At 56.4% G+C, this 24,388-nt stretch overlaps 1 protein-coding gene across 1 annotated transcript in view; it reads left to right on the top strand.

Moving 5' to 3' along the window:
* Nucleotides 1–24,388, top strand: part of TNS3 (tensin 3) — a 216,531-nt gene that overhangs the window by 90,651 nt on the left and 101,492 nt on the right. Inside the window, exons 5-12 of the mRNA XM_032592493.1 lie at nt 4,039–4,091; nt 6,064–6,235; nt 7,929–7,979; nt 9,813–9,935; nt 13,297–13,361; nt 15,822–15,905; nt 23,693–23,805; nt 24,093–24,153. Of these exons, the coding sequence (XP_032448384.1) occupies nt 4,039–4,091; nt 6,064–6,235; nt 7,929–7,979; nt 9,813–9,935; nt 13,297–13,361; nt 15,822–15,905; nt 23,693–23,805; nt 24,093–24,153 (722 nt within the window). The remainder of the gene's footprint in view (nt 1–4,038; nt 4,092–6,063; nt 6,236–7,928; nt 7,980–9,812; nt 9,936–13,296; nt 13,362–15,821; nt 15,906–23,692; nt 23,806–24,092; nt 24,154–24,388) is intronic.

Below are 24,388 nucleotides of genomic sequence, written 5' to 3'. Positions count from 1 at the left end.
CATTGTCACCCAAATTTGGGCCAGTTTTCTAGTGCTACCCACTGGTCATGGGAATGGCTCCCTATAAGACTGGGTGCTGGGGGGCGGGTCCAGTGGGACAGCGCGGGTGGGCGGGCAGGGTCATGTAGGAGGAGTCACTGGGGGCGGGGTCCTATAGGAGGGGGCGCGGGGGGGCGGGGTCTTGTAGGAGGGGCCGTCGGGGGGGGGGGTCCTGTAGGAGGGGACACTGGAGCGTGGGGTTGGGTCCTGTAGGGCCGGAGCTGCAGGATCCCTATATGGACAGCAGGTGTTTCCTGCAAGTCCTGTGTGGGCCCTAGCCCCCAGGTGAGGTGGGGACTGGAACCCCTCTTCTAGAAAGATGAGGAGGGTGGCTGAGGCTGGAGCAGGTGAAGGACCTTTCCAGGTTTGCAGGGTGCAGAGTGACAGCACAAAGGCGGTCTCATGGGGAACCGTGTCTCCTGACAAGGCCTGGACCAGTTTCTCCCAAGAAAAGCCATGCAGCCCTGCCTTTGGCCCTGGGGTGACCCACTCGGAGCGAGCACGGGCTCTGTCTGCCTCTCTTAAAAAAGACAGTTGTGTCTGCGTGCAGATATCACGGGGGATTGGTGTCCCCTCCTGCAAGATGGGTCTGTGGGTTTATATCCCACAGCTACAGAGTTGCTACTTCTGAGCGCGTTTCAAACATAGAAGTAACACCAGTAGCAAAAGAAATGAGGATCGATTATTGCAAAAGTGTGTTGGGCAAGAGAGCCCCTCTGGGCAGATGCAGCGATCGAGTGGTTACCTGCTGGAGCACCCGCCTGGCTGCTGGCCAGGGTCCTGGGCTCCGGGGCTGCGTTCTCTCTGCCTTCCAAGTGCTGGACCCAAAGCGACTGCTGGCCAGGGAGGCCAGTGACTTGGTCGGGGTCCCAGGACCGCTTAGGGGCCCAGCACGTGCGCTGCCTGGCCCTCACCGGAAACAGTGCCTTTGGGGCAGCGTGGGCTTGCGCTTCCCCTGTTGCAGGTGTAACCTTTGCCACGGATTCCACCAGTGCCCCTCCCCTCCGTCTCCCACCGGGTTTCTTCGCGCCTTTAGAAGTTGCGGGCTGTGATAAGCGGGTGCCAAATAGACAGGGGTGAAGGAGGCGGGGCTGGGCAGAGGCAGGTGGGGACCAGGAGCCAGCTCCGGAATCGCCTGTGTTATCTCTGTCGCTCTGGTCGGTAACGATAAGAGTGGCTGGCGGTGTCCTCAGAAGACTTCCCGGGAAGGTGGGTGGGCAACGTCTTCTTGCCAAGCACTGCGAGCAAAGCGCAGCCCCGGGGGCCTGGGGTCTTCCCGCAGAGAGGTTTTCTCCCACTTCCTGTATGGGGTTAGGATGCAGGGTTCTGGTGCACAAGGGACCTTCCTCTTTGGTAGATTTCCAGGAAGCTGGTTTCTGGGTCATTCCTCAGCCGTGAAATGCGTTGTGGTGTTTGAAGGGGGGCTCGGCTTTTGAACCCCACGAGCAGATTGGTTCTTTGCTCTCCAGCACAGACGCACAGAGACTGCATACCTGAGGGTACCCTTCTGGCCAGTGACGTGTTTTGGGAAGTCTTGCCCCTTCTGTAGAGTCTCCTAGCCGCTACACAGCAGAGTGGGCACCCAAGGGGCTACCATCTCTGTGTACCCGGGGTCCCATCACCCACACGTCATCCGCTTGGCTCCAAACGTAGCCTCTGAGGGAGGGAGTCCGGTGCGCGTGGAGTCTCAGAGGCTGGCTTCCAGAGGTGGCTCGGTCCCAGCCGCTCTGTCCTCTGCGGTGGGGGCTGTGCTCACTCTCCCGACCTCCTTGATGCTGGCCTGGCCGTTGGGCCACCAGGGCCAGGGGATCGAAAGAGCCCTGGGTTTAGTGTCAGAAGTTGCTATCACATCTTCACTGTGCGATTCTAGACACAACACGGTCTTTCTGGATGCTGTTTCCCAGGCTGCCTATGGGGGTTCCCACCGGGAGCCAGGTGGCCCACCAGGTGTGGTGAGCTTTCTGACCGCAGTCCACTGTGGCCTGTCACAGGATGCTGCTGGTGGAACAGGGGGCCACGTGGTCAGAGGACCCGGACCCCGTCCCCTCAGGGAGAGGGCCAGAAACAGGGTCCCAAGCTGGCCTTGTATCTGTCCTAGGGACCCCTCCTGCCACTCTTCCCCTCCATGCACCTGTTCGGGCCACGCCCGTCTCCTCACTGTCCCCAAGATGCAGAATAGAGCTACTTCATGGTCAGTCACCAGCTGTGCTCTTCCTGGGACACATTCTTTTGAGGTGATCCCCTCACTGCAGGGACCCCTGCCCCTCCACGCTGATCTGCGGCTCTGCCCACCTCCCCGTGCACCTGAGGGGTGGGGGAGGAGGCCTCACCACCGGGCTGGGGGGAGGGGGTGCAGGCGGTGAGCGGTGGTTCTGGCCCGTCATCCAGTTAGGTGATGTGTGGGCTGGAAAGCGTGAAGGGCCTTGCCCTCAAGGAACGTGTGCTTTCTCTACAAACTTACACGCGTGGATCTTGTCTGGTTTTCAGTCCGTGCACATTAATTACTTCAGTCTAAACTGGCACCGTGGGGCGGCTGCAGGTGGGGCTAGGGGTAGGGGCAGGCGGCCCAGCCTTCCTATCGCTTTGTGTGTGTGTGCACGTGTGTGTTTAGCGACCCGCCTTTCACGTATGTGTCTACGCATTGTGTATATGCACCTGTCGTGTGTCTGCCCTGGATCTATCTGCCATCCATCCGTGCCAGGGGATGCAGGTGGGGATTCCCTGGGCTGGGGGCTGGCTGGGACCCGTCTGGGAAGTGCTGGGCCTCAGGGCTGCTTTGGGGAGAGTGGGCCCAGCCCCCTGACCTCCTGGGAGCCGCTGTCCACGCTGCTCAGAGTCCCAGGCACCGAGGGAGCCGGCTCAGTCCCGGACTCGTCTGTAAGGCGGGACCCGTACGAGAGGCACCCGTCCGCCAGGGACAGCCAGCGGGCAGCCTCCCTGGGCACTCTGTGCTTCCTGCGCCACACGCTCCCAGCATCACTGCGCACTCCATCCGCAGAGCGGGGCCAGGACACGCGGCAGGCTCTGGGAAGGGGCCGGCGAGTCCCAGGAAGGGCACTCGGGAACACCGTGCTGGGCTTACGGGCTCTCCCGCCTCTGCCATCTTTGGCAATGCCTTGCACACCTCTTTGAGCCTCGGTTTCCCCACTTTTGAAATGTGGGAGGTAATTCCTACTCACAAAGTTGCTGGGCGTGTCTCCTGAGATTGTGTCTACGCGGCCTTTGTGGATCACGTTAACACACGCACACATGGAAGGATCTTGCAAATTGTAAAGTCATCACACCTGAGGCTTTTTCCCTGCAGGATGGGCTTTTTAAAAAAATGGTAGATGTTGGGGCGCCTGGGTGACTCAGTGGGTTAAGTGTCCAACTCTTGATTTCGGTTCAGGTCATGATCTCAAGGTTCATGAAATCGAGCCCCATGTCAGGCTCTGTGCTGATGGTGTGGAGCCTGCTTGGGATTCTCTCTCTCTCTCTCTCTCTCTCTCTCCCTCTCCCTCTCCCTCTCCCTCTCCCTCTCTCTCTCTCTCCCCCTCTCCCTCTCCCTCTCTCTCTCTCTCTCTCTCTCCCTCTCCCTTTCTCTGTCTCTCTCTCTCTCTGTCTCTGTCTCTGTCTTTCAAAATAAACGAACAAACCTTAAAAAGCAAATAGTAGAAGCAATAGAGAATTATCAGGCTTTGTTTTGTTCGAGTCAGTCTGATGATAATGGTAGTGATCTAGTGAGCGTTGGTCGAACACCTCCTGTATACAGGGGACAGGCATTTACAGGTGCCGTGGGTGGGTTTGTCCTGCTGGGGGTTCGTGGACCATGTGGCTGGGGCTCTGCAATCATAGGGCCCTGACATGCTGGAGACCCTCCCTGGCCGTAAGAGGCGCCAGCAGTCACCGTGTTTGACTTCCCACTTAATGACTAAATCACAGAACGGTGGCCATCCTTCCTTCTCTGTGGGTTGGTGGCTGTGGACTGCGTGGGACTGACCTGTGCTTTGTCGTTTGCAGGCTCCAGGGGGCTCTGCACCATCTGCTGCTGTCTGCCGTGCCGGGCCGTCCAGGTAAGCGTCCAGAACCTGGTGTCCCTGCCTCAGGCCAGATACGACAGGAAGCCTGAGTGTGGTCTTCCTCGAGTCTGTGGTCATGTTTCCAGGTGATGCGTGTCTGTGGTCGTGTTCCAAGGTGTAGAAAGCTCTTTTTTTTTTCCCCCCTGGATGCACCTTCCCAGCATTGAAGCCCAGATTGTGGGAATGTGATTGTTTCCATGCACAGCCCTGGCTTCTTTGTGCAGGTGAACTTGGGGGGCGTTCCAGAGTTGAGCCCAGCAGGTGCACCAAGCTCTGTCTGCCTGAGGGCAGGGCCTGCTGGGATGGCCACGGCCAGTGCTCCATGTGGGGCAGTCTCTCAGGAGCTGTGGTTGGTGGATAAGACACGTTATTACTTTTTATATCAGTGTTTAAAAAGCTGATTTATTTTGTTTTGGTTTGTTTTATTTTATTTTATTTGGGGGTTGGGGAGAGAGGCAGAGGGAGAGAGAGAGAATCTTTTAATGTTTATTTATTTATTTATTTATTTATTTATTTATTATTTATTTATTTTGAGAGAGAGAGAGAGTCAGAGTGTGAGCGATGGAGGGGCAGAGAGAGAGGGAGACATAGAATCTGAAGCAGGCTCCAGGCTCTGAGCCATCAGCACAGAGCCCGATGCAGGGCTTGAACTCATGAACCGTGAGATCGTGACCTGAGCCGAAGTCAGACGCTCAAGCGACTGAGCCACCTAGGCGCCCCAGGGAGAGAGAGAGAATCTTAAGCGGGCTCCATCCTCAGTGCTGAGCCTGACATGGGGTTTGACCCAGCGACCCTGGGATCATGACCTGAGATGAAATCAAGACTCAGATGCTCAAATGACTGAGCCACCCACATGCCCCAAAACCTGATTTAATTTTTAAAAGTCATCAAAACTCTTTTGCGGCCATATGTGCATAAGGCAGAGAAAAAACATCTTGGTGATGTTTTGCATCCTGATTTGAATAAATCAACTTAAATGACTAAGTTTATGATGCTGGATCTGATGATGTTCCTTCCAGTGGGTATAATAACAGCACCGTAGGTATTCCTAAGAAGTGTCTGTCTTCCAGAAGGAAATACTAAAATGTTTATAAATGAGGTGGTAACAATGTCTGGGATTTCTTCACGGCGGCCAGAGTGGTGGACGAGGGGGTGTGGGCGGAAACGTGTGTTAATGTCGAAGTGAGACGGTGGGTCCGTAGCGGTTGGTTAAACTTTTGTAGGTTTTTGAATTTTCCAAAATTAGGAGAGAAACACCTATAAAAGGGGCAGTCGATAAACAGGTGGCAGCCACAAAGGCTCGAAGCTCCTGGTAGCGATGGCTGTGGACCAAAACCACCTTCCTGTGACCGTCCTGTGTCCCTTTGTGGGTTTTCTGTGGGTCTTAACGCGCTGGGGCTGACCCAACACCTCATCCCCGGCCACCGTCAGCTCTGGGGGCCTGCCCTGCCATGAGGATGAGGAGGGAGGGCTCTCGGGACATGATCCCCACGGTGCCGTCCCAGCCTCAGCAGCCCTCCCCTCTGTAGGCCCCGTTGTGGTCGGTGGTCCTGCCTCCGCACCCCTGCCCTCCCACCCCCAACTCCCCAGGAGCCTGCACACAGTAGCCCTGTTGGTAGAGCCGGCCGCCCCTGTGGCCGAGGGGAGGCACCTGTAGGGTGGCCGCCCATACTCCTTCCCAGCGCGTCCCCTCCACGGCCCCCACACCTGTCTCCAGGTGGGGCAGGAAGACCTGAGGACCCGCCACGGGGCCTCTGCTCCCGCCGTCCTGACCCCCAGGAGTGAGGACCAGGCTCCTCCCTCCAGAGTCCGTCCCCTGGGGGTCTCCCTCTGCCGCAGGGCAGGGGCTCCTGTGATGCAAACACACTCGGAATAGACACACAGCCCCCCGGGGGGCTGCCGCCGGGGCTCCCCTGCGAGCAGCCAGTGTGGGCACCTCCGCGTCCTGACCGGCCCCCTCTCCTAGGCCCGCGGTGCTGAGCCCCGCCATGGAGGACGGCCGCGAGCTGGACCTCACCTACATCACTGAGCGCATCATCGCCGTGTCCTTCCCCGCCAGCTGCTCCGAGGAGTCCTACCTGCACAACCTGCAGGAGGTGACGCGCATGCTGAGGTCCAAACACGGGGACAACTACCTGGTGAGTGGGGGGGACACCGAATGCGGGGATGGTGGGGGGGGACACTGAGCCTGGGGATGGTGGGGGGGGGGACACTGAGCCTGGGGAGGGTGGGGGGGACACCGAGCCTGGGGACGATGTGGGGGGGACACTGAGCACAGGGATGGTGTGGGGGGGGCACTGAGCGCGGGGAGAGTAGGAGAGGGGACACTGAGTGCAGGGACGGTGTGGGGGAACACTGGGCACTGTGACTGGGAAGACACTGAGTTTCCTGAAATGTGAAGAAACCACTGAGAGTCTTGGGGTGGCCACTGAGTCTGTGGGGTGGCCGTGGTCCCTCACTCTGTGCCTGGCTTCATGGAGATGCCCCGGGGCTCCCTCCCACTGGGGCTTTTGTTCCACGTGCCACCTGCTGTGGCATGAGGTCACGAGTGTCCCCGGGGAAGTGCAGCTGTCCCCTGCCCATGGCCGCTGCCCCTGAGCGAGTGGTGGGCAGCCGTCCTGGTGCGCTGGGCGCTCAGCATCAGGAGGGGGCCGCCAGCCCCTGTGGGGTTGGCGTCCCTGCATCACGGCTAAGCCTCTCCCTGCTGCCAACAGCCGGGAACGCGTGTGATGTTGTGGAGGGGGAGAGTCCCCGCTTGGGGGTAAGCGTGGCCAGCGTCTCCCGCATCCCCTGGCTTGTCCTGTGTGTTCGCGCCGTGGCAGCCCCAGGGGAGCGGCCCCGTGTGATCTTGGGTTAAATTACAACCCCTCACGCCTCCGCTGCACCTGCCCCGACGCTGTTCTTATCTCCATCCAAGCAGCTAATCTTCGCTCTAAACGACAAGGCCGTTATTGTGCCCTTATCGGTCTCAGATGACTAATCGGCCGCCTGCTGCCTGCAAACGAGGCAGGGCGAGCGGAGGTGACCCCTCGTCGCTTCCCACAGGCTGTGCCGGCCCGGAGCTGAGTGGTCAGGGTCGGGCTGGAGCCGTGCCGTCCTGGCTCCTGGGTCCCTCGGACGCCAGTCCTTGGCGTGATGACCTGGCTGCGGGCAGGGGAAAGCCTGTCCTAGCCGAGAGCGTCACACTCTTGTCCCATCACACTCTTGTCCCAGGGGCTTCCTTTCTCCCCAAGGCCCTGCAGGAACTGTCTGCCCCGTCCTGATGCCTGGCCCAGGGGTCAGCGCACGGCTGGTCCCCTGCAGGTGTCCTCTGAGACCCGGGAGGGCCCTGGGCCCCGGACACGCAGCTGTAGGGCCAGAGCCTACCCCTGGCCCCCGCCAACAGTGAGGGCAGCGGTCCCTGCCTTGTTTTGGGACAAGGACCCTTAGGACCCTTTGGAAATGTCTGAAGAAAGACCCGTGTGCGTGTCTGGTACAGATCTGAGTTAAGAATCCTGGGTGGGCTCATCTCTTCCCCGTCTACACCTGCATCCTCTGATGGACGTGCAGCCAGTATAACTAACTGAACCCGCAGGCCGTTGAGCGAGGCTGCCCAGGGTGACGGGTCTTATCAGGCAGGAGGGCTCTTGGTTCTGAGGAAAGCGGGTGGCGAACCGCACCAGCTGGACAGGCCCCTGCGCTCAGCTGTCCTCCGTTCCTACGTACGATTCCACCTTTTATCATCCTCGGTACCTCGAAGGCAGGCGGCGGGTGAACGTGAAAACCAGCGGTTTCCTCTTTGACCTCCGAGGACGCTGAGTTGTCTGACGGCTTGTTCCTTCCCCTTTACAGGTGTTAAACCTTTCTGAAAAGAGGTACGACCTCACGAAGCTTAACCCAAAGGTACGGACCTTCACCCTTTATATTCTGAGTTTTGTTTTATCAAACGTGCACGATGCGTATCTGCTGGTGCGGAAGCTGTTCCCGGCAAGCCTTTGTGGGATGTGACGTCATTAGGGGAATCAGGAACTGCCCTTATCTGGGGGTTATTTTTAAATCAGCTGCTTTAGGGGCGCCTGCTTGGCTCAGTCGGTTAAGTGTCTGACTTCGGCTCAGGTCATGATCTCACAGTCCGTGGGTTCAAGCCCTGTGTCAGGCTCTGCACTGACAGCCTAGAGCCTGGAGCCTGCTTCGGATTCTGTGTCTCCCTCTCTCTCTGCCCCTCCCCTGCTCATACTCTGTCTCTCTCTGTCTCAAAAATAAATAAAAACATTAAAAAAAAATTTTTTTTTTAAATAAATCAGCTGCTTTAGTCTGAAGGAAGTACACATTTGCCGGAACTTGCAGAAATATACAGAGAGAGCCCACTTGTCCCGGCCCCTGTCTTCCCCCGGGTGGAACTAATGATAAGTAATAAAATGTCGATGCCAGAAGTCGACGTTGGCGTGATCCTCAGACTGCGTTCAGCCTCTCCTGGGTTTACACACATGTGTGCACAAGCGTGTGTGCACACGCATGTGGCGTCTCCTCTGCCAGGATCTCCCGCCTGTCACCTGTTTCGTTCTCCCTCCGTTATTCTTAGTTGTCAAGATTTAGGGGAAATTTTTGAAATTGCTCACATGTGTAAGTGATGGCGTAAACAGCATACATGATCCATGCGTGGGAACATTCTGCAGCCACTGGGATAAGACAGTAGCGTCTCCGCTATGTGGACAAAAACCTCAGGGTGTCACCTAAATGCTACAGCTGTTCCCCCGAGTGGCGGAAGGGGGTATGTGATATTTTTCAGCTTGCCGGCATTTCTCTGAAATTTTCCATCGTTTCATGTTACTTCTGTTACTCCTAGGGAAGGGAGCTCGGCCTTCCCTTCCCCTTCAAGAAAGGAAAAGGAAAATAGAAAGTGTTTTGCGTCGTGGGGCAGGGGCGGGTGCTGGTGTTGGTGTCAGGCGATGAGGACCTTCTCTGTTCCGGCTCCAGATTGAAGCCGGGCTCAAGGCGCTTCCTCCTTCGTGGGCCCGCTTCTGTCCTTTGAGGACCGTGTTTCTCCCAAGTGCACCCAGCGGGCCTCTCTCTGAGATGTTGTCTGCACGCTGCGTGGGGAACGGCTCCCTGAATTTCCCCAAGCTGCGATTTTCGTCTGCCCGGAGGGATTTTTGGCAGTAGCTCCGGCCAAGAACTCCAGTTTCAGATCTGACCGGGCCTTGGCTCTCCCCACGAGCCCTGCCCCATTAGCGGCTCTGAAAGTCCTTTCTAGAATTGCCATCCCAGCTGCAAAAAGCAGAGTAGTTGTCTCACGGGGGCAACATAATCCTTCACGTTTTTCTTTCCAGTGAAGGAGCCTGGCCACAATTTCCAGCAGGTTTTATTTATTTTAATTTTTTAAAATAAGTTTTATCATGATTATTTTTTATTTTAGAGAGGGCGTGCACGAGTGTGTGCGCGAGGTGGGGGGGGCAGGGGGGGCAGAGAATCAATCCCAAGCAGGCTCCACACTGTCAGCACAGAGCCTGACGTGGGGCTTGAACTCACAACCCTAGGATCATGATCTGAGCCGAAATCAAGAGTCAGATGCTCAACCGACTGGGCCACCCCAGGGCCTTCCCAGCAGGTTTTAGAAGAGGAACACGGCCCAGTGTTCCTTACTGTTAGATGAAATATAGATAGAAGGGCCGTGGTGGGGTGCCTGGTGCCACCAGAGCCCCCAAGAGGACCCCCGGGGCCCATGTCTCGTTGCAGATTCTGGACGTGGGCTGGCCCGAGCTACATGCGCCACCCCTGGACCAGGTGTGCACCGTCTGCAAGGCGCAGGAGTCCTGGCTGAACAGTGACCCCCAGCACGTGGTTGTCATCCACTGCAGGGTGAGTGCCACCTCGCACCTGGGGTGGAGGGCAGGGTGGGGGAGGCCGGTGGCGGGGCGGGGGGCCCACAGACCGCCCGTCACACCCATGGCGCTGTCCATCAGCCTCTGTGGTCACGTTCGCGCACTTGTCCTTAAAAATGAAGAGCCATCATTTCCCCCTCCCAGAGTTTGGCTCCAGAGTTTGTGGGACTTGGGTTGCTGAACACGTAGCTGAACATTTTGAAACGAATGAAGGGCAGGAATGATAGCGAACCATTTTATCTTCCCACCATTTTAAAAGAAAGAAAGCCCTTTAAAAAATTTTTTTATTGTTTATTTTTGAGAGAGAGAGAGAGAGAGAGACAGACAGACAGAGCATGAACAGGGGAGGGGCAGAGAGAGAGAGGGAGACCTGAAGAATCTGAAGCAGGCTCCAGGCTCCAAGCTGTCAGCACAGAGTCCAACGCGGGGCTCGAACCCACGAACCGCGAGGTCATGACCTGAGCTGAAGTCAGACACTTACCTGACTGAGGCCCCAGGCGCCCCAAGAAAGCCCTTTGAGAAGGAAAAGGGTGCTGTTAGGATGGACAGCAGTGGGCTGGGGGTGCCGTCTGACTCCTGCTGTGATGTACCCACCCCCACGCTGCAGGCAGGATGCTGTTGCAAACGTGGTCGTCCCCCGGCCGGCAGCTGGATGGGGACCGTACGTGGCCACCCCCTTGCAGGCTGGCGGGTGCTGGCCGTGGGGGCACTGTCCGGGCCGCGCCTGGCCTCCGACCACCTGGGATCTTTTCTCTTCTCTGGTTTCGCACGGCCTCCCTGCATTCCCTGGCTTCTTGGATCCGGCTGGCATGGAGTGCAGCCAGACGGAGAGCGGATTTCCCGAGCGGGGAAGCCCGTGGCCCATACCCTCCATGTGGGAGGTGCTTTGGGAAAGGACGGTGCGGTGGGTGGGCATTGGTCCCAGAGGGAAAGGGTCTGCTCCCCATTTTGTCCCTTATACACCGTGTTCTGTGACTGTCAGAGCATCTTGAAAGCGTTGACATTTCCTTCTTGGGATGTCTCCTTTTCAGATCTTTTCATGTTCCAAAGCTGCACGAAAATCCATTGCGTTATTGAGTTTAGTTTCAGAGAACCTCCCCCTCGGGCTGTGTGGGGCTTTCTGCACAGTCTCCCCCCAGGGTACAAAGACCCCCTGTTCTGGGGGCAGTAGGACACCTCCTGGCCCCCCTCATGGAGTGCGGTGGCTCCCAGCTTGGAGGAAAGCCTTTCAGGTGCACACGAACAGGGACGACGTTTCTTTCTCTGCTTTTCTTGCTTTTTCTCATTTCTAACTTGATTTTCCTTCTCCATCAAACAGCCAGCCAGGCCCCCCACTAGTTTTCTTACAAAACTAAGCTAAGTGGAGCTTTTCAGGATTGCATTAGATGGAAGGACCTTCTCTCCAAATTTGCGTCTTGCTTCAAACTTCAAAAGAAGATAGGCTTTTTAAATTTTTAACCAATTCTTGTTAGTTAAAACAAACGGGTCTTCGTTAGCCGTGGCCTGGTGACTTTGGTGGAGCGATGGTGATGCCCCTGTGGCTCATAGGCCCCCAGGCCGGGCCCCCGGAAGATCCTGGCACACTAGACCTTGAGAGTTCTGGAAAACCTTGCACCGTTCTGGGGGCGTGGAAGCCATTCCCGAGGCGTTCTAGAAAACGTGCTGTGAGAGAGAAGCCCCCTCTGAGTGTGAACTTTAGATGTCGGCGTTAACAGAAGTTCACCTTGATCGTAGCAGGGGTGACATCGGGGACTTGGCCAAAACCTGCGAGCTCAGCAGAGTGTGTGTTTCCTTCTGCACGTGCTGGGAATGCAGGCAGAGCTGGGGCGCTTGGCCTGGGGGGTGGGGGGCAGACACAGGTCAGCCCTGCAACGGCCCCGCTCTCCCGTCTGCTGTGAAGGGTAGGGGTTGTGCGGTTTTGCCCCTAGTCTCCTTCACTGCCCACCCACCACCTGCTAGCTGCTGACTGAGCAGACGGTTCTTCTAGAAGTTTCCATGCCCACAGCATCTGGTTTTGAGTCTGTACAAAGGACTCACCTTCAGCAACTTGTGCAGTCAGTGATTCTGACAACTGTGGAGGACAGACAGCTGGTGGAGTTGAACCTTTCGGAGTCTCGTGCGAGCACCACAGAGACCATGAGTGACCAAGCGCGGTGGCCGTGAATGTCCCATGAGTGCCCCACCGGGCCGAGGGGCTGTTTGCTAGCAGTGGGTTTGTGCCAGTAAATGGCGTGTGTCTGTGCACCTGACTTGCATGGGCAGAGAGCTGCCCGCTCCTGGGTGACATTCCCACGTGGTGTGGGTCCTCAGAGTTGTGACCGGATCTGCTTGGCCATTTCTTCTTGAGGACCGACGTGGGGGCCTGCGTGCTGGTGCCCCTGCCATTTTGGCTTCATGCGCCTCTACGTCCGAGTTGGCTGACTTTTCATGAAAAACCCAGACTGAATATTTTGGGCTTTTGCGGGTGCGGGGTGACCGTAACTGCTCACACCTGCTGTTGACGGTGGAAATACCCCTCGTGCACCTAAGCAGACGGGCATGGCTGGGGTCAAACAGTGACAGCTGACCTTTAGGTGACTGTCACGTGTCACAGATGTCATAGTTTTGCTTCTTCTTCAACTGTTCAGAAACATAGCCCTGGGCTCGCAGGTTGTGTGGACACAGGTAGTGTGTGCCCACAGGTAGTGGGCAGAAGGGGCTGGTGGAGTGTGGTTTGCTGACCGCTGGGCTGGATTGTTGCAGTATGTTCCAGAAGGCGGCAGGCGGCCTGTCACAGCGGTGGTGTTGCCACACACCCAGTCCTGTGGGTCCCGTTGGCCCGTGGTTCCGGCTGGCTGCCGCGTCTGGGCTGTGTGTGTCTGTGGTCACGGACTGAGCCCCTGCATTCTTGGGCCACGGTCCCTGTGTGTAACCAGGCAGGGCTGGGTAAGTGGTGGCAGGGGTGAGGTGCTGCCAGCACGCTGGCATCTGCCCTCCGGGCTTTCCAGGCTGCGTGTGCAGCCCTCATAACCTCGGCCTGTGGGGCGGGGCTTCAGCTCACTTGCAGGCCAGTCTACACCCGTTGCGTGTCTCCCCCCGCACATGCTGCTGGTCCCCCGTGGGAGATGGCGAGCTAACCGGCCACCTCTGTGCAGATCTGCCCCATGCCCCAGGTGGCACCTGCCGTGGGCACCCGGTGTGCACGCTGCCTGCCTGCTGGATGCTGCCATCCCCAGATCGGGGACCGGTGGAGGCTGACGGTGGCTACCCCCCCCAAAGCAGGCTCTTTGTCATCTGCGAGCGTTCCGTCTCTGCGGTGTGAGTCCAGAGAAACTGAGTCCCTCTTTTGTCTCCTGCAGGGCGGAAAGGGACGCATCGGCGTGGTGATATCGTCGTACATGCACTTCACCAACGTGTCGGCCAGGTACGAGGGGCGTCCGCGCTGCCCTGGGTGTCGGAAGCTCCGGGACGGGGTGGGAGGCTCGGCCGGCCCTCGGGACGGGGAAAGCGCCCCGCTAGTGGTTGGTGCTGCTGAGAAGGACGTGCAGGTGTCTGATTGACCCCGACGTCGCCTTGAGGCAGCTGGTGAGCGCTCCCTCGTTCTGTGCCGAAAACAGCAGGGACGGACGTCACCCGTCTTAAGAGCGAGAGCCGTGTAGCCTCCCTGGATACCTTGTACCTTGTCAAGACGAGTGGCCACGGTGGTTTGCGTGTCCTTGGCGTCTGGAATGTACTTTGCAAGTTGGTCTTTTCTCCCTCAATCCTCCTGAGTAACCCAGGGGGTGAACCAGTCACCGCTCACGCTTTACCAATGGGGAAACCAAGGCTCGGGGAGCTGTCTCCGGTCCCCTCTGGTCCCCGGGGGCCGGAAGAGCCACCACGGGACCCTTGGCCGGGACGTCGGGCGCAGGAGGCTGGCGGGAATCTCCTGGTGCAAACCACTCACGCCGCAACCCAGCCCAGAGTGTCGTTCCCTGTGGGTTTGCGTCCACACGTACCCTCCTGTGAAGCAGGAGCTGCCCCAGTTATGAGGACACGCGCCCTGTTCATAGCGGCCCACAGATCCTGGCCTTGCCAGCGCCAAGGAGTGAAATTTGACTTCCCAAATGTTTTCTCTGGACGTGGACCAGGGAGCTTGGGGCTGGCGGGGGGGGGGGGGGGTCCCAGCCCCCCCTGCAAACCGGATCGCCCCTCACTGATAGTCAGCGTCTGGGCGTGTGCCAGACCCCGAGGCTCCTGCTCACTTGGACTCCCTCCGCCGAGCCACAGCGTGCAACACAGACCACGTGCCGCCTGCACAGCGTCGCCCCCTGTTTCTGCCGCAGCCACGTGGCTGTGCCTGCAACCCGGGCTCCATGGGCGGGGGCTCACCTGGCAGGTCAGGGGGCACAGAGCCCAGCGGCTTCAAGCCCTAGAGCACCCGCAACACCCCTCCTCAATCCTCCATTTTTCTCCATAGTTGGGGCTCATCTCCGCCACAGACTCGGGCCATTTTCATGAACCTCAAAGCCTTGGGGTCCTTGCCTGCGAAGGGGGGAATGGTGGCTGAGCCTCGTGCGGTTTTGTGGCCGTTCAGTGCATCGTGGCATGTAACGTCCAGTACCAGTACTCGGGTATTTGCCGCTGTTAATGCTGTTGGCAGCCGCACGAGTAACGGTGTTAAGTACTTCTCGCTAAAATGGAGCGACACCTGCCTTTCTGTTTTCTTAAAAAAATTTTTTAATGTTTATTTGTTTGAGAGGGAGAGAGAGGCAGAATCCAAAGCAGGCTGACCTGAGCCGAAGTGGGACGCTTAACTGACTGAGCCACCCAGGCACCCCTGGAGCACGCGTTTTTAAGAGCTCTGTCGTGAAACCGTGCTCCAGATCAGATCCGAAACTGGAAATCAAACAGTAGGGAGGATGCTCGTGTGTCGGCTCCCTGAAGACGAGCAATCACAGAGACCGTCCCTGGGAACACTCCTGATGCTAACAGTGACGTTAATACTGAACACGCACAGGCCCAGATGCGTTATCAGTGTCCCACGTTTAGTGGGACACGAGAGCTCTGGGGAAAGGAGTGCTTACAAGCGAACGGGTGGATATGTAACCGTACTTTCCAGCTTGAAAACAAGTCCTCGACATGGTAAATATTCAGAGCTTGAGGGGATCTTCCGTACGGGACCACCCCATCAGTCCAGCTTTAAGACAAACGCAGGCGGTGAAATACCGATTTTCTGGAGGTGCACGTACACGTGCTAAGGGGAGGGCTCACCCGTAGATCACATTTCCAAGGAAGCTTTTTACTGCGACCTCTTGTACCCACGTTCCACGATTCATCTGAGTCAGATCAGGCAGGCCCGTGAAATGCCCCTTACGGGGTCTCCTGGATCCTGCCGTGTGCGCTGGTGGGCGTTGTAGAGCTGAGGTCAGCGTGGGATTGTTGGTGAGCAGCGTTCCCTGTGGTGGCCACCTCGGAACCATGTTGGCGCAGCCTTCTGACCCCCCCCCCCCCCCCGGCCTGCTGACAGTCGTAACCCCCCTGCGGGTCCCACACTGCTCTCCGGGGACTTGCTGGGTGTTCCTGACCGTAGAGCTCTGACTGTGCCCCAAACCCCGGTGATCCGAAGACTCATGCGGGGCCCATGGAAGCCACCTGCTGTTTGGGACAGAGCTCCAGACCCGCAGTCCTGGCTTCCACGGTGGCCCGAACATACTCCCGGGATTGGGGTCCAAGAGGAGATGCTAATGCTAGGCTGGGGTGCACGCGTGCAGGCATGGCAGAGGTGGGGCTCCCGTGGGAGCCGGTCACTCAGGACAGCCATACCACCTGTCCCGTGTCACCCCGCCACCTGTGATTCCACGGGGTCAACGCTGTGTCTCTGTCCATCTCTCTCCTTCCCCAGCGCCGACCAGGCCCTGGATAGATTTGCGATGAAGAAGTTCTACGATGATAAAGTTTCGGATTTAATGCAGCCGTCCCAGAAACGGTACGTACGTGTCCCCACGCCTGAGTGAACAGGTGGGTGAGATTTCATATTTCAGAAGGTGGGGACAGAAGAGGCGCCTCCCCTGACAAGGCAAGAACAGGAGGGGAGGGCTGGTGGGTGCCCAGTGGCAGAGATGAGCCACTGTGTGTGGGTGGGAGGGGAGCCCCCGGCCCCGGCTGGCTCTGAGAGGGGGACCCAGGCGTCCTTCCCGCACGCTTGGTGCAGGGGTGAATTTGTGCTCTGATGCCAGAACTGGTTTCTATCTGCCGGGTCGGGTTGGTGAACTGTGTCTGTAATCTGCTGGCGGGTGGAGGTTCTGGGCCGTGCAGGCCACGTGGTCTCTGTCACGGCTGTCCTCACGGGAGAGCGGCACAGGCATTCGGAAATGAGCGAACATGGCTCTGTGGCAGGTTTGTGGTTGGCCCCGACCCCTGTGCTAGACGCTCAGCTCCTGAGCCCGGGGCGTCTTCCATCATGTTAGCCTCCCTGGCCCGCCCACTACCCTCTCTCTGGAGCCCCCGGGATGCTCGGTGTGCGGGGTCGGAAGGGGCCTGGGACAGCCGACTCTCTCGCCATGTGTCCCCAGGGGAGTGCATGCCGCCCTCCGCGCCCAGCTGAAGAAGGCGGACGGGGTCAGGGTGTGCGCAGCAGGTCAGGGTCCAGCGAGAGGGGTCCTGGGCGGCCTCCTCCCGGCCCCACGTCTTGCTGACAGTGACACGGAGCCGGGCACACAGCCTCTGCGCTTCTATTTTAAGGCTGACAGCAGGGGATTTGCCAAGGATGGCCGAGGCAGTTGCCAGGATGGCTTTCTGTCTCCTGCACCTGCTTCCCCAGCCTCCGAGGGAATCCTTGGGGCGGCTCATAGGCGTGTTTCGGTTCCATCTGGGAGAGGGATTTCAAGGACCACCAAAGGCACTGCCTCCTTTTTTCCTGGGTGTTTCCCGTGTCCAGGTCCGTGTGTGTTCAGACCCGGCTGTGTGGGTGGTGTGGGACTCTGAGTCTGAACCCACTCTGAGCCACACACCCCACAAGGGAGTGTGAGTCGCTTGCAAGAAACCCAGCATTTCGTTAGTATTACAGGTACACCGAGCCCCTCGTTCTGTTTTGAACCCTGACGTGGCGTTTCCCTGTTGGGCCCTTTCCAGGGTGGCAGCAGACGTTCCCGTGTGGGTGTGACTTAAACTAGGAGGGAGCCCCCTGGATGCTCTGCTCCCGCCAGGGAAGAGAGGTTCCCATTTCTCCCCTGCCCCTCCCCCTGTCCTCCTCTCCCCTCTCCTATCCTGCTCCTCCTCTCTTCCTCCTCCTCTTCCCCCTCCCTCCTCCATGTCCTTCCTTTTCTTCCTCCACCTCTTCCTTTTACCTCTTCTTCCTCTTTCCTTTTTCCTTCCCCTCTCCCTCCTCTTGCTTCTCCTTCTCCTCCTCCTCCTCCTCCCTCTTCCTCCTCCTCCTCTCTTCTTTTTCTTCCCCTTCCTCCTCCCTCCTTCTTCCTTCCTCCCCCTCCTCTTCTCCCGCCTTTTACCCATCCAGTAACCCCTGCCTCTGGCAACCACCAATGTGTTCTCTGTGTGTGTGAGCTTTGGAGCTTGTTTTATTTGTTCATTTGTTTTGTTTTCTGGTTCAACATATAAGTGAAGTCATAGGATATTTGTTTTTCTCTGTTGGAGATTTTACTTTACATAGTAGTTTCCATCCAAGTTGTTGCAGATGTTAAGATTTCTTTCTTGTTTTTAGAGCTGATTAACATCCTGTGGTATATCTATGCCACACCTTTATTCGTCTGTCCTTTGATAGACACTTGGGCTGTTTCCACGTCTTGGCTACCGTCAGTTACCATCAGTAATGCTGCAGTAACCACGGGTGCAGATGACCTTTTCTTTCTTTTATTTTTTTAATTTTTTTGATGCCTATTTACTTTTGAGAGGGAGAGACATAGAGAGTGAGAGCAGGGGAGGGGCAGAGAGAGAGGGAGACACACAATCCAAAACAGGCTTCAGGCTCTGAGCTGTCAGCACAGAGCCCGACGTGGGGCTTGAACTCCGGAACCCTGAGATCATGACCTGAGCTGAAGTCGGATGCTCAACTGACTGAGCCATCCAGGTGCCCCCAGATGACCTTTTCAAGTAGGTGTTTTTGTTTTCATTGGCAAAATACCTATACGTGGAGTTACCAGATCATATGGTAGTTCTATTTTTAACTTTTTGAGGAACCTCCACACGGTTTTCCATAGTGACTGCACCAGTTTGCATTCCCAGCAACAGCCCAAGGGCGTTCCTTTTTCTCCGCATCCTTGCCAACACCTGTAGTTTCTGGTGCTGTTATTTTTGCTGTTCTGACAGGTGTCACGTGGTATCTCATGGTGGTTTTGATTTGCATTTCCCTGATGATCAGTGATTTGAGCATCTTTCCATGTGTCTGTGGGCCATGTGGATGTCTTCTTTGGAGAACTGTCTGTTCATGTCTACTGCCCATTTTCAATTGGATTATTGTTTTTTTGTTTGTTTTTGTTTTTTTGCTGTGGAGCTGTATCTCTTCTGCATATATTTTCGATACCAACCCCTTATTAACCACATTGTGTAAGTATCTTCTCCCATTCTGTGGGCCGCCTTGTCCTTTTGATGATGGACTCTTTCGCTGTGTGGAAGTTGTTTTAGTTTGATGCGATCCCACATGTTTATTTTTGCTTTGGTTCCAATTAAAAACGTCATCACCAAGACCGATGTCTTCTTCTAGGATTTTTATGGTTTCAGGTCTTATGTTCAAGTCTTCAATCCATTTTGAGTTTAGTTTGTGCACGGGGTAAGACAGTGGCCCCGTTTTCTCAACACTGTTGATTGAGGAGACTGCTTTCTTCCATTGTATATTCTTGGCTCCTTTGTCATAAACGAATTGACCGGACGTGCGTGGGCTTATTTCTGGGCTCTCTCTTCTGTTCCATTGACCTGTTTTGATGCCAGTGCCGTACTGTCTTGTTTACTACAGTTTTGTAACTTAGTTTGAAATCGGGAAGTGTTATACCTCTGGCTTTGTTATTTTTTCTCAAGACTGCTTTGGCTGTCTAGGCTCCTTCGTGGTTCCATGTGAACTTTAAGGTGCTTTTTTGTTTGTTTGCTTTTTGCTATTTCTGTGATGAAAAATGCCATTGGAATTTTGATAGGGTTTGCATTGAATCTGTCACTTGCTTTTGGTAGGATGGACATTTTAACGATATTGTTCTTCCCAATCCATCAGCATGGAACGTTTTTCTGTTTGTGTCGTCTTTAGTTTTTTCCATCAGTGTCTTACGGTTTTTAGCATACTGGTCTTCCACTGCTTTGGTTAAGTTTATTTCTAGCTGTTTCATTCGTTTTGAGGCAGTTGTGAATGGGTTCTTTCTTTCTTTTTTTTTATTAAAAAAAATTTTTTTTAAGTTTATTTATCACAGAGAAGACAGCATGAGTGGAAGAGGGGCAGAGAGAAAGGCAGACAGAGAATCCCAAGCAGGCTCTGTGCTGCTAGCACAAAGCCTGACGCGGGGCTTGAACTCACAAAACCGCGAAATCATGCCCTGAGCTGAAACCAAGAGTCAGATGGACGCTTAACTGAGCCACCCAGTCACCCCTGGGCTGTTTCTTAATTTCTCTCTCTGGTAGTACATTCTTAGCTGTCTAGAAATGCAACCTATTGATGTATGTTAATTTTGTATGCTTCAATTTTACAAAATTAAAAAAAAAATTTTTTTACTGTTTATTTGTTTTCAAGAAAGAGAGAGAGAGAGAGAGAGAGAGCATGAGCAGGGGAGGGGCAGAGAGAGGGGGAGACATAGAATCCGAAGCAGGTTCCAGGCTCAATCTGCCAGCACAGAGCCCAATGTGGGGCTTGAACTCACAAACCGTGAGATCATGACCTGAGCCGAAGTCAGATGCTTAACCGACTGAGCCCCCCAGGCGCCCCAACAACTTTACCAAATTCATTTATTAGTCATAACAATTTTTGAAGGGAGGATTAGGGTTTTCTATGTATAATATCATGTCACCCACAAACCATGACAGTTTTAAATCTTTCTGATTTGGATGCCTCTCATTTCTTTTTCTTGTCTGATTGCTGTGGCTAGGACTTCAACACTATGTTGAATAAAAGTAGCAAGGGTGGGCATCCCTGTCTTGTTCCTGATCTTGGAGAAAAAGCTGTCAGCTTCTCAGCATTGGGTACGATGTTTGCTGCAGGCTTGTCATGCATGGCCTTTGTTATGTGGAGGCGTGCTCCTTGTATACCCACTTTGTTGAGACTTTTTATCATAAACCAATGTTGTATTCTGTCCAGTGTTTTTTCTGCATCTGTTGACACCATCATATGGTTTGTATTTCTATCCACTCAAAATGCTCAGCACCCACCAAGGAAGAATGTTTGCCTTATTTTCTTCTTTTTGCTCTTAGGATTTACTGTAGCTTTTTAAAAATTTTTTTTTAAACATTTATTCATTTTCGAGAGACAGAAACAGAGCACGAGCAGGGGAGGGGCAAAGAGAGAGGGAGGCACAGATTCCAAAGCAGGTTCCAGGCTCCGAGCTGTCAGCACAGAGCCCGACACGGGGCTCGAACTCGCGGACCGTGAGATCATGGCCTGAGCCAAAGTCAGACGCTTAGCCAGCTGAACCATGCAGGCGCCCTTTTACTGTAGCTGTTTAATAGCAGTGCAAGAGTGTGGAAAATGGAGGAAAGCCCTCTCACTTTCGCAAACCCACGCCTGCCACGTGTACTTCCTGTCGGCGTGCGCTGAAAGCTGTAGTGTTGACGTTGCGTAATGGTCGTGTGGGCTCCATTCTGCATTCCCAGGTGAATCTTCCTGCACCCACGGGCTAGAGGGATGTTCTCTACCCAGCTCCCGCCTTGGGAGATGTTCTCAAGTGGGTAGGTGACTGAGTGCGTGCATACAGTACGCCTGGAAGCACTTTGAGGCCTGAAGAGCCCAGGACGGACACATCTGTGTGACAGAGGCTCCGACGACCCCCTCCCTGTGGTCCCGGCCACCCCGAGGGGGGACATCGTGGCCTATGTCAGGACTGCGTTTGAGAAACCATTTCAAAGTGGGTCTCGTGGTGAGTGACTTAATTAGTTTGCTGGGGGTTTGTGGGGGTTTGTTGGGGCCTCAACAGCAAGCCACCTCCAAGCTTTCGCTTAATTAATACTCGGTGATGAGCTCCAAGGCGGGACCCTGTTTGACAGGGGGTCCATTCTCTGCCACTCTGTTCCTTACTCTTATTTTTTTTATATTTATTTATTTATTTTGAGAGAGTGAGACAGAGAGACAGAGAGAGGGTGAGCAGGGGAGGAGCAGAAAGAGAGAGAGAGAGAGAGAGAGAATCCCAAGCAGGCTCCACACTGTCAGTACAGAGCCCGACACGGGGCTCGAACTCACGAACTGTGAGATCATGAGCTGAGCCGACTGAGCCACCCCGGGCGCCCCTGTTCCTTACCCTCAAAAGCCACAGAGCGGTCGGCTTCCGGCTGATGCTGAGGAGCCCCTTGCTGAAGCCCCGGGGTTGCTGATGAATGTGGCATTCTTTTTGCTCTGATAAATAAAACACCATTTCTGCAGTCTTAGCTTGTCATCAACGCTGTGCATGTGACGAGTGAACGATGAGGGTTTCTGTGCCCCTTCTCCTCTGCACTCTTCTTCCTGGGAGGGGGTCGAGACAGCGGCACACGTGTCCAGACTCCATCAGGGAGGGACGACGGGGCCAGCGGACCTTCCCAGGGGCGCGGGGCAGGAGGGGTCCCAAGGTGGCCCCTGGTGGGGTCCTTCCTGTGTCCGACCCTGCATGGTGAAGGGGCCAGAGCCCCAATGTCTGGCCTGCAGTCTGGTGAAGGGATCAGAGCCCCGATGTCTGGCCTGCAGAAATTTAAGATTCGTAGGTGTGTCTGAGAGCCAGACACACCCCAGTATAGCTTCATTTGGCTCTGACGTTTCTGTAGTCTTGACACAACGCCTGTGTGTCTGAAAGAGCATTTGTACGGGAGGCGGATGGGTGCAAAGGGACCGGGTGCCCATCCTCTCTCCTCGGGGAGCGTACCCGCTGCGGCCATCAGGTGTCCCCTGCTCGGAACCAGGGTGGCCCCCCCCATGCCCTCCTGTGGCTTACCCAAGTGCAGATCACATGTTTGAGATTCAAGAGAACCCCAGCCATAAATTCCCTCTGGCAGCTGGTTAAGCAACGTGGCGAATATCGGCAGATCTCAAGCTGCTTTGGCACACGAGTGACGTGTGTGTGTCTCCTGCCCGTACACGCGCCATGTCTGCACCTTCTGCACAGAGATGATGCGGGAAAACGACCTCCCAGGGAGTTTCTTCCCTCGAAAGCAGGAGGAGGTGGTGGGAGACGGTGGAGCTGTTTGGAACGGGGTTTGCAAGCTGTGCGCTTCGAGAGTCGGGCAGGCGGCTGGGGCCCTTGCGCTCCTTCCTGCCTTTGCCGCGGTGAACACCACGGCTGGGACCAGTCCTGCCCGCGGTCTGCTGGAGGAACTGATCAGGAAGCCCTTTCATTTTCTTTTGTGTCTCCTGTCCACCCGTGGACCGATTTTCTGGTCTTCGGTGCCGACGGGGGCTTCTGGGTGGCTGCGTACAGACGTAGACCTGTGGAACATGGCCTGGCTACCTGTCCCCCATGTGCAGACTCCGCTGGCTCGGCCCCGACCCTGGCCACAGCTGCCGAGCAGGCTTGCAGTGCACGTGGTTGTCATCCCGGGGCATTCGCGCTTGTGCTGACACTTTGGGGGACAGCGGGACGAGGCCACCCCAAAGAGAACTTCATAGAGATTCGACATGTGTTGTACCATACAAGGTTTTCTTACCCCTCCCTGCGTGCACGCTGGAGTAAATCAAAGCGTAGAGAGGGGGTCTGAGTGATGTGTGCGCCCAGCACCCGTGAGGAGCCCCTGGGGCCAGCACTGTGCGTGGACCGGCCAGCACGCAGGCACACGGTAGTGGGCACACGTGGGGCCACCGGCCTGGCTGCACATTTGGGATCTGCTGCCAGTCAGCCGCCTGCGGCCCTGGAGACCGGAAGGGGTGACCGGCCATCTCTGGCTGCCGTCCTGACCTGCCTGGGTTGGGGTCTCGGGCTGGGGCTGGGCGCTCAGAGCCGAGGGTCCCGTGCTGAGCTGGGGCTTGCCTTCGAAAAGCAGGAGCCACAGACTTGTGATTGTCACAGTTGGGGGGAGGGACACGGATGCAGGCTCCACTCTGTCCAGATACTTTACACGAGTGACATTTGCCACATGTGCTTGTCTTAGGAGTGGAGTGATGTGCAGGGGTGGGGGTGGATGGGATTCGTTGTTCCTTAATGGCATTTGTGGTCACAGACATGCTTATTGTACATCCCCCGCTAAACCTTCATGATATGAGAACCCACGCCTGCTTGGTGATGGGCGCTCTGACCCCTCTGATGGGCAGGGGGCCCGTCCAGGGTCTTTGCGTGGGGTGGGAGGTGAGGGCAGAGGGACCCTGTTAGAAGTGTGAGGTGCTTACAGAGCCTCTCCTCCCCCAGGGTGGGGGAACTGTAACAGCCCTGTGGCCTGGCCCAGCGTGGCTCTGGGCTGGGGGACAGACGGAGAGGCTGCCCGCAGTGTGGGGTGTCCAGGGATCCCGACGGGGCTGCGTGCCCAGGCTGTGCTCCCCAGGGTCACACCTGGATGCTGCGGCCCCCCTCACTGTGAGCAGTGGGGGCTGGGGCCCCTCCCAGAACCCCAGGAAACGTCCAGCTTGGGGTTAGGCCCCTGCTGCAGGGGCCCTAAGCCGCCGTTGCTTTGCAGGTACGTTCAGTTCCTCAGCGGGCTCCTGTCGGGGACGGTGAAAATGAACACCTCGCCACTGTTCCTGCATTTTGTCATCCTGCACGGCACTCCCAACTTTGACACGGGCGGAGGTGAGTGTCCGCTCCCAGCAGGGTCTCGAGGTTTGCTGGCCCGTCCCAGACCCTGCACTTGACAGGCCCCCCTTTCTCCCACGGAGAGGCTCACATGGGATCCGGGCCCCGGGCGTCCTGGTCACCGGCCGGAGAAAGCCAGTGAGGGGGGGCTCCTCTCCCCAGGGACCCCGGTGACCTTATACCAGCGCTGCTTCTGAAGCTCGGGCACAGCCCGTGGCCACCTTGTCTCTCTTTTGCTGTTGGCCACACTCCTGTGTCTATAGATGATTCCGCCTCTCTTCCAGCATGCCGGCCCTTTCTGAAGCTCTACCAGGCCATGCAGCCCGTGTACACATCGGGGATATAGTAAGTGTGCCACCTTCGCAGGAGATGGGCCTTGCCGAGCCGCCTGTCCTGCGGGAAGGGGTGGGGGCATCCAGCCGGGAGTGCCTGGCCAGCAGTCAAGGCAGGTGCACGGTTGGCTCCAGAGAGGGGTGTGGACCGGGGCCTGGAGGGTGGGCAGGCCCCAAACTGGATGGAAGTAGCCATACCAGAGTCCCGTGCTTTTCTCTCCCCCATGCGTTTTATTTTTTAAATTTAA

Source organism: Lynx canadensis, chromosome A2 (genome assembly GCF_007474595.2).
Source record: "Lynx canadensis isolate LIC74 chromosome A2, mLynCan4.pri.v2, whole genome shotgun sequence".
NCBI lineage: Eukaryota > Metazoa > Chordata > Mammalia > Carnivora > Felidae > Lynx > Lynx canadensis.
The sequence above is the reverse complement of the archived record's forward strand: the minus strand, read 5'-3'. Positions and strand labels throughout refer to the sequence as shown.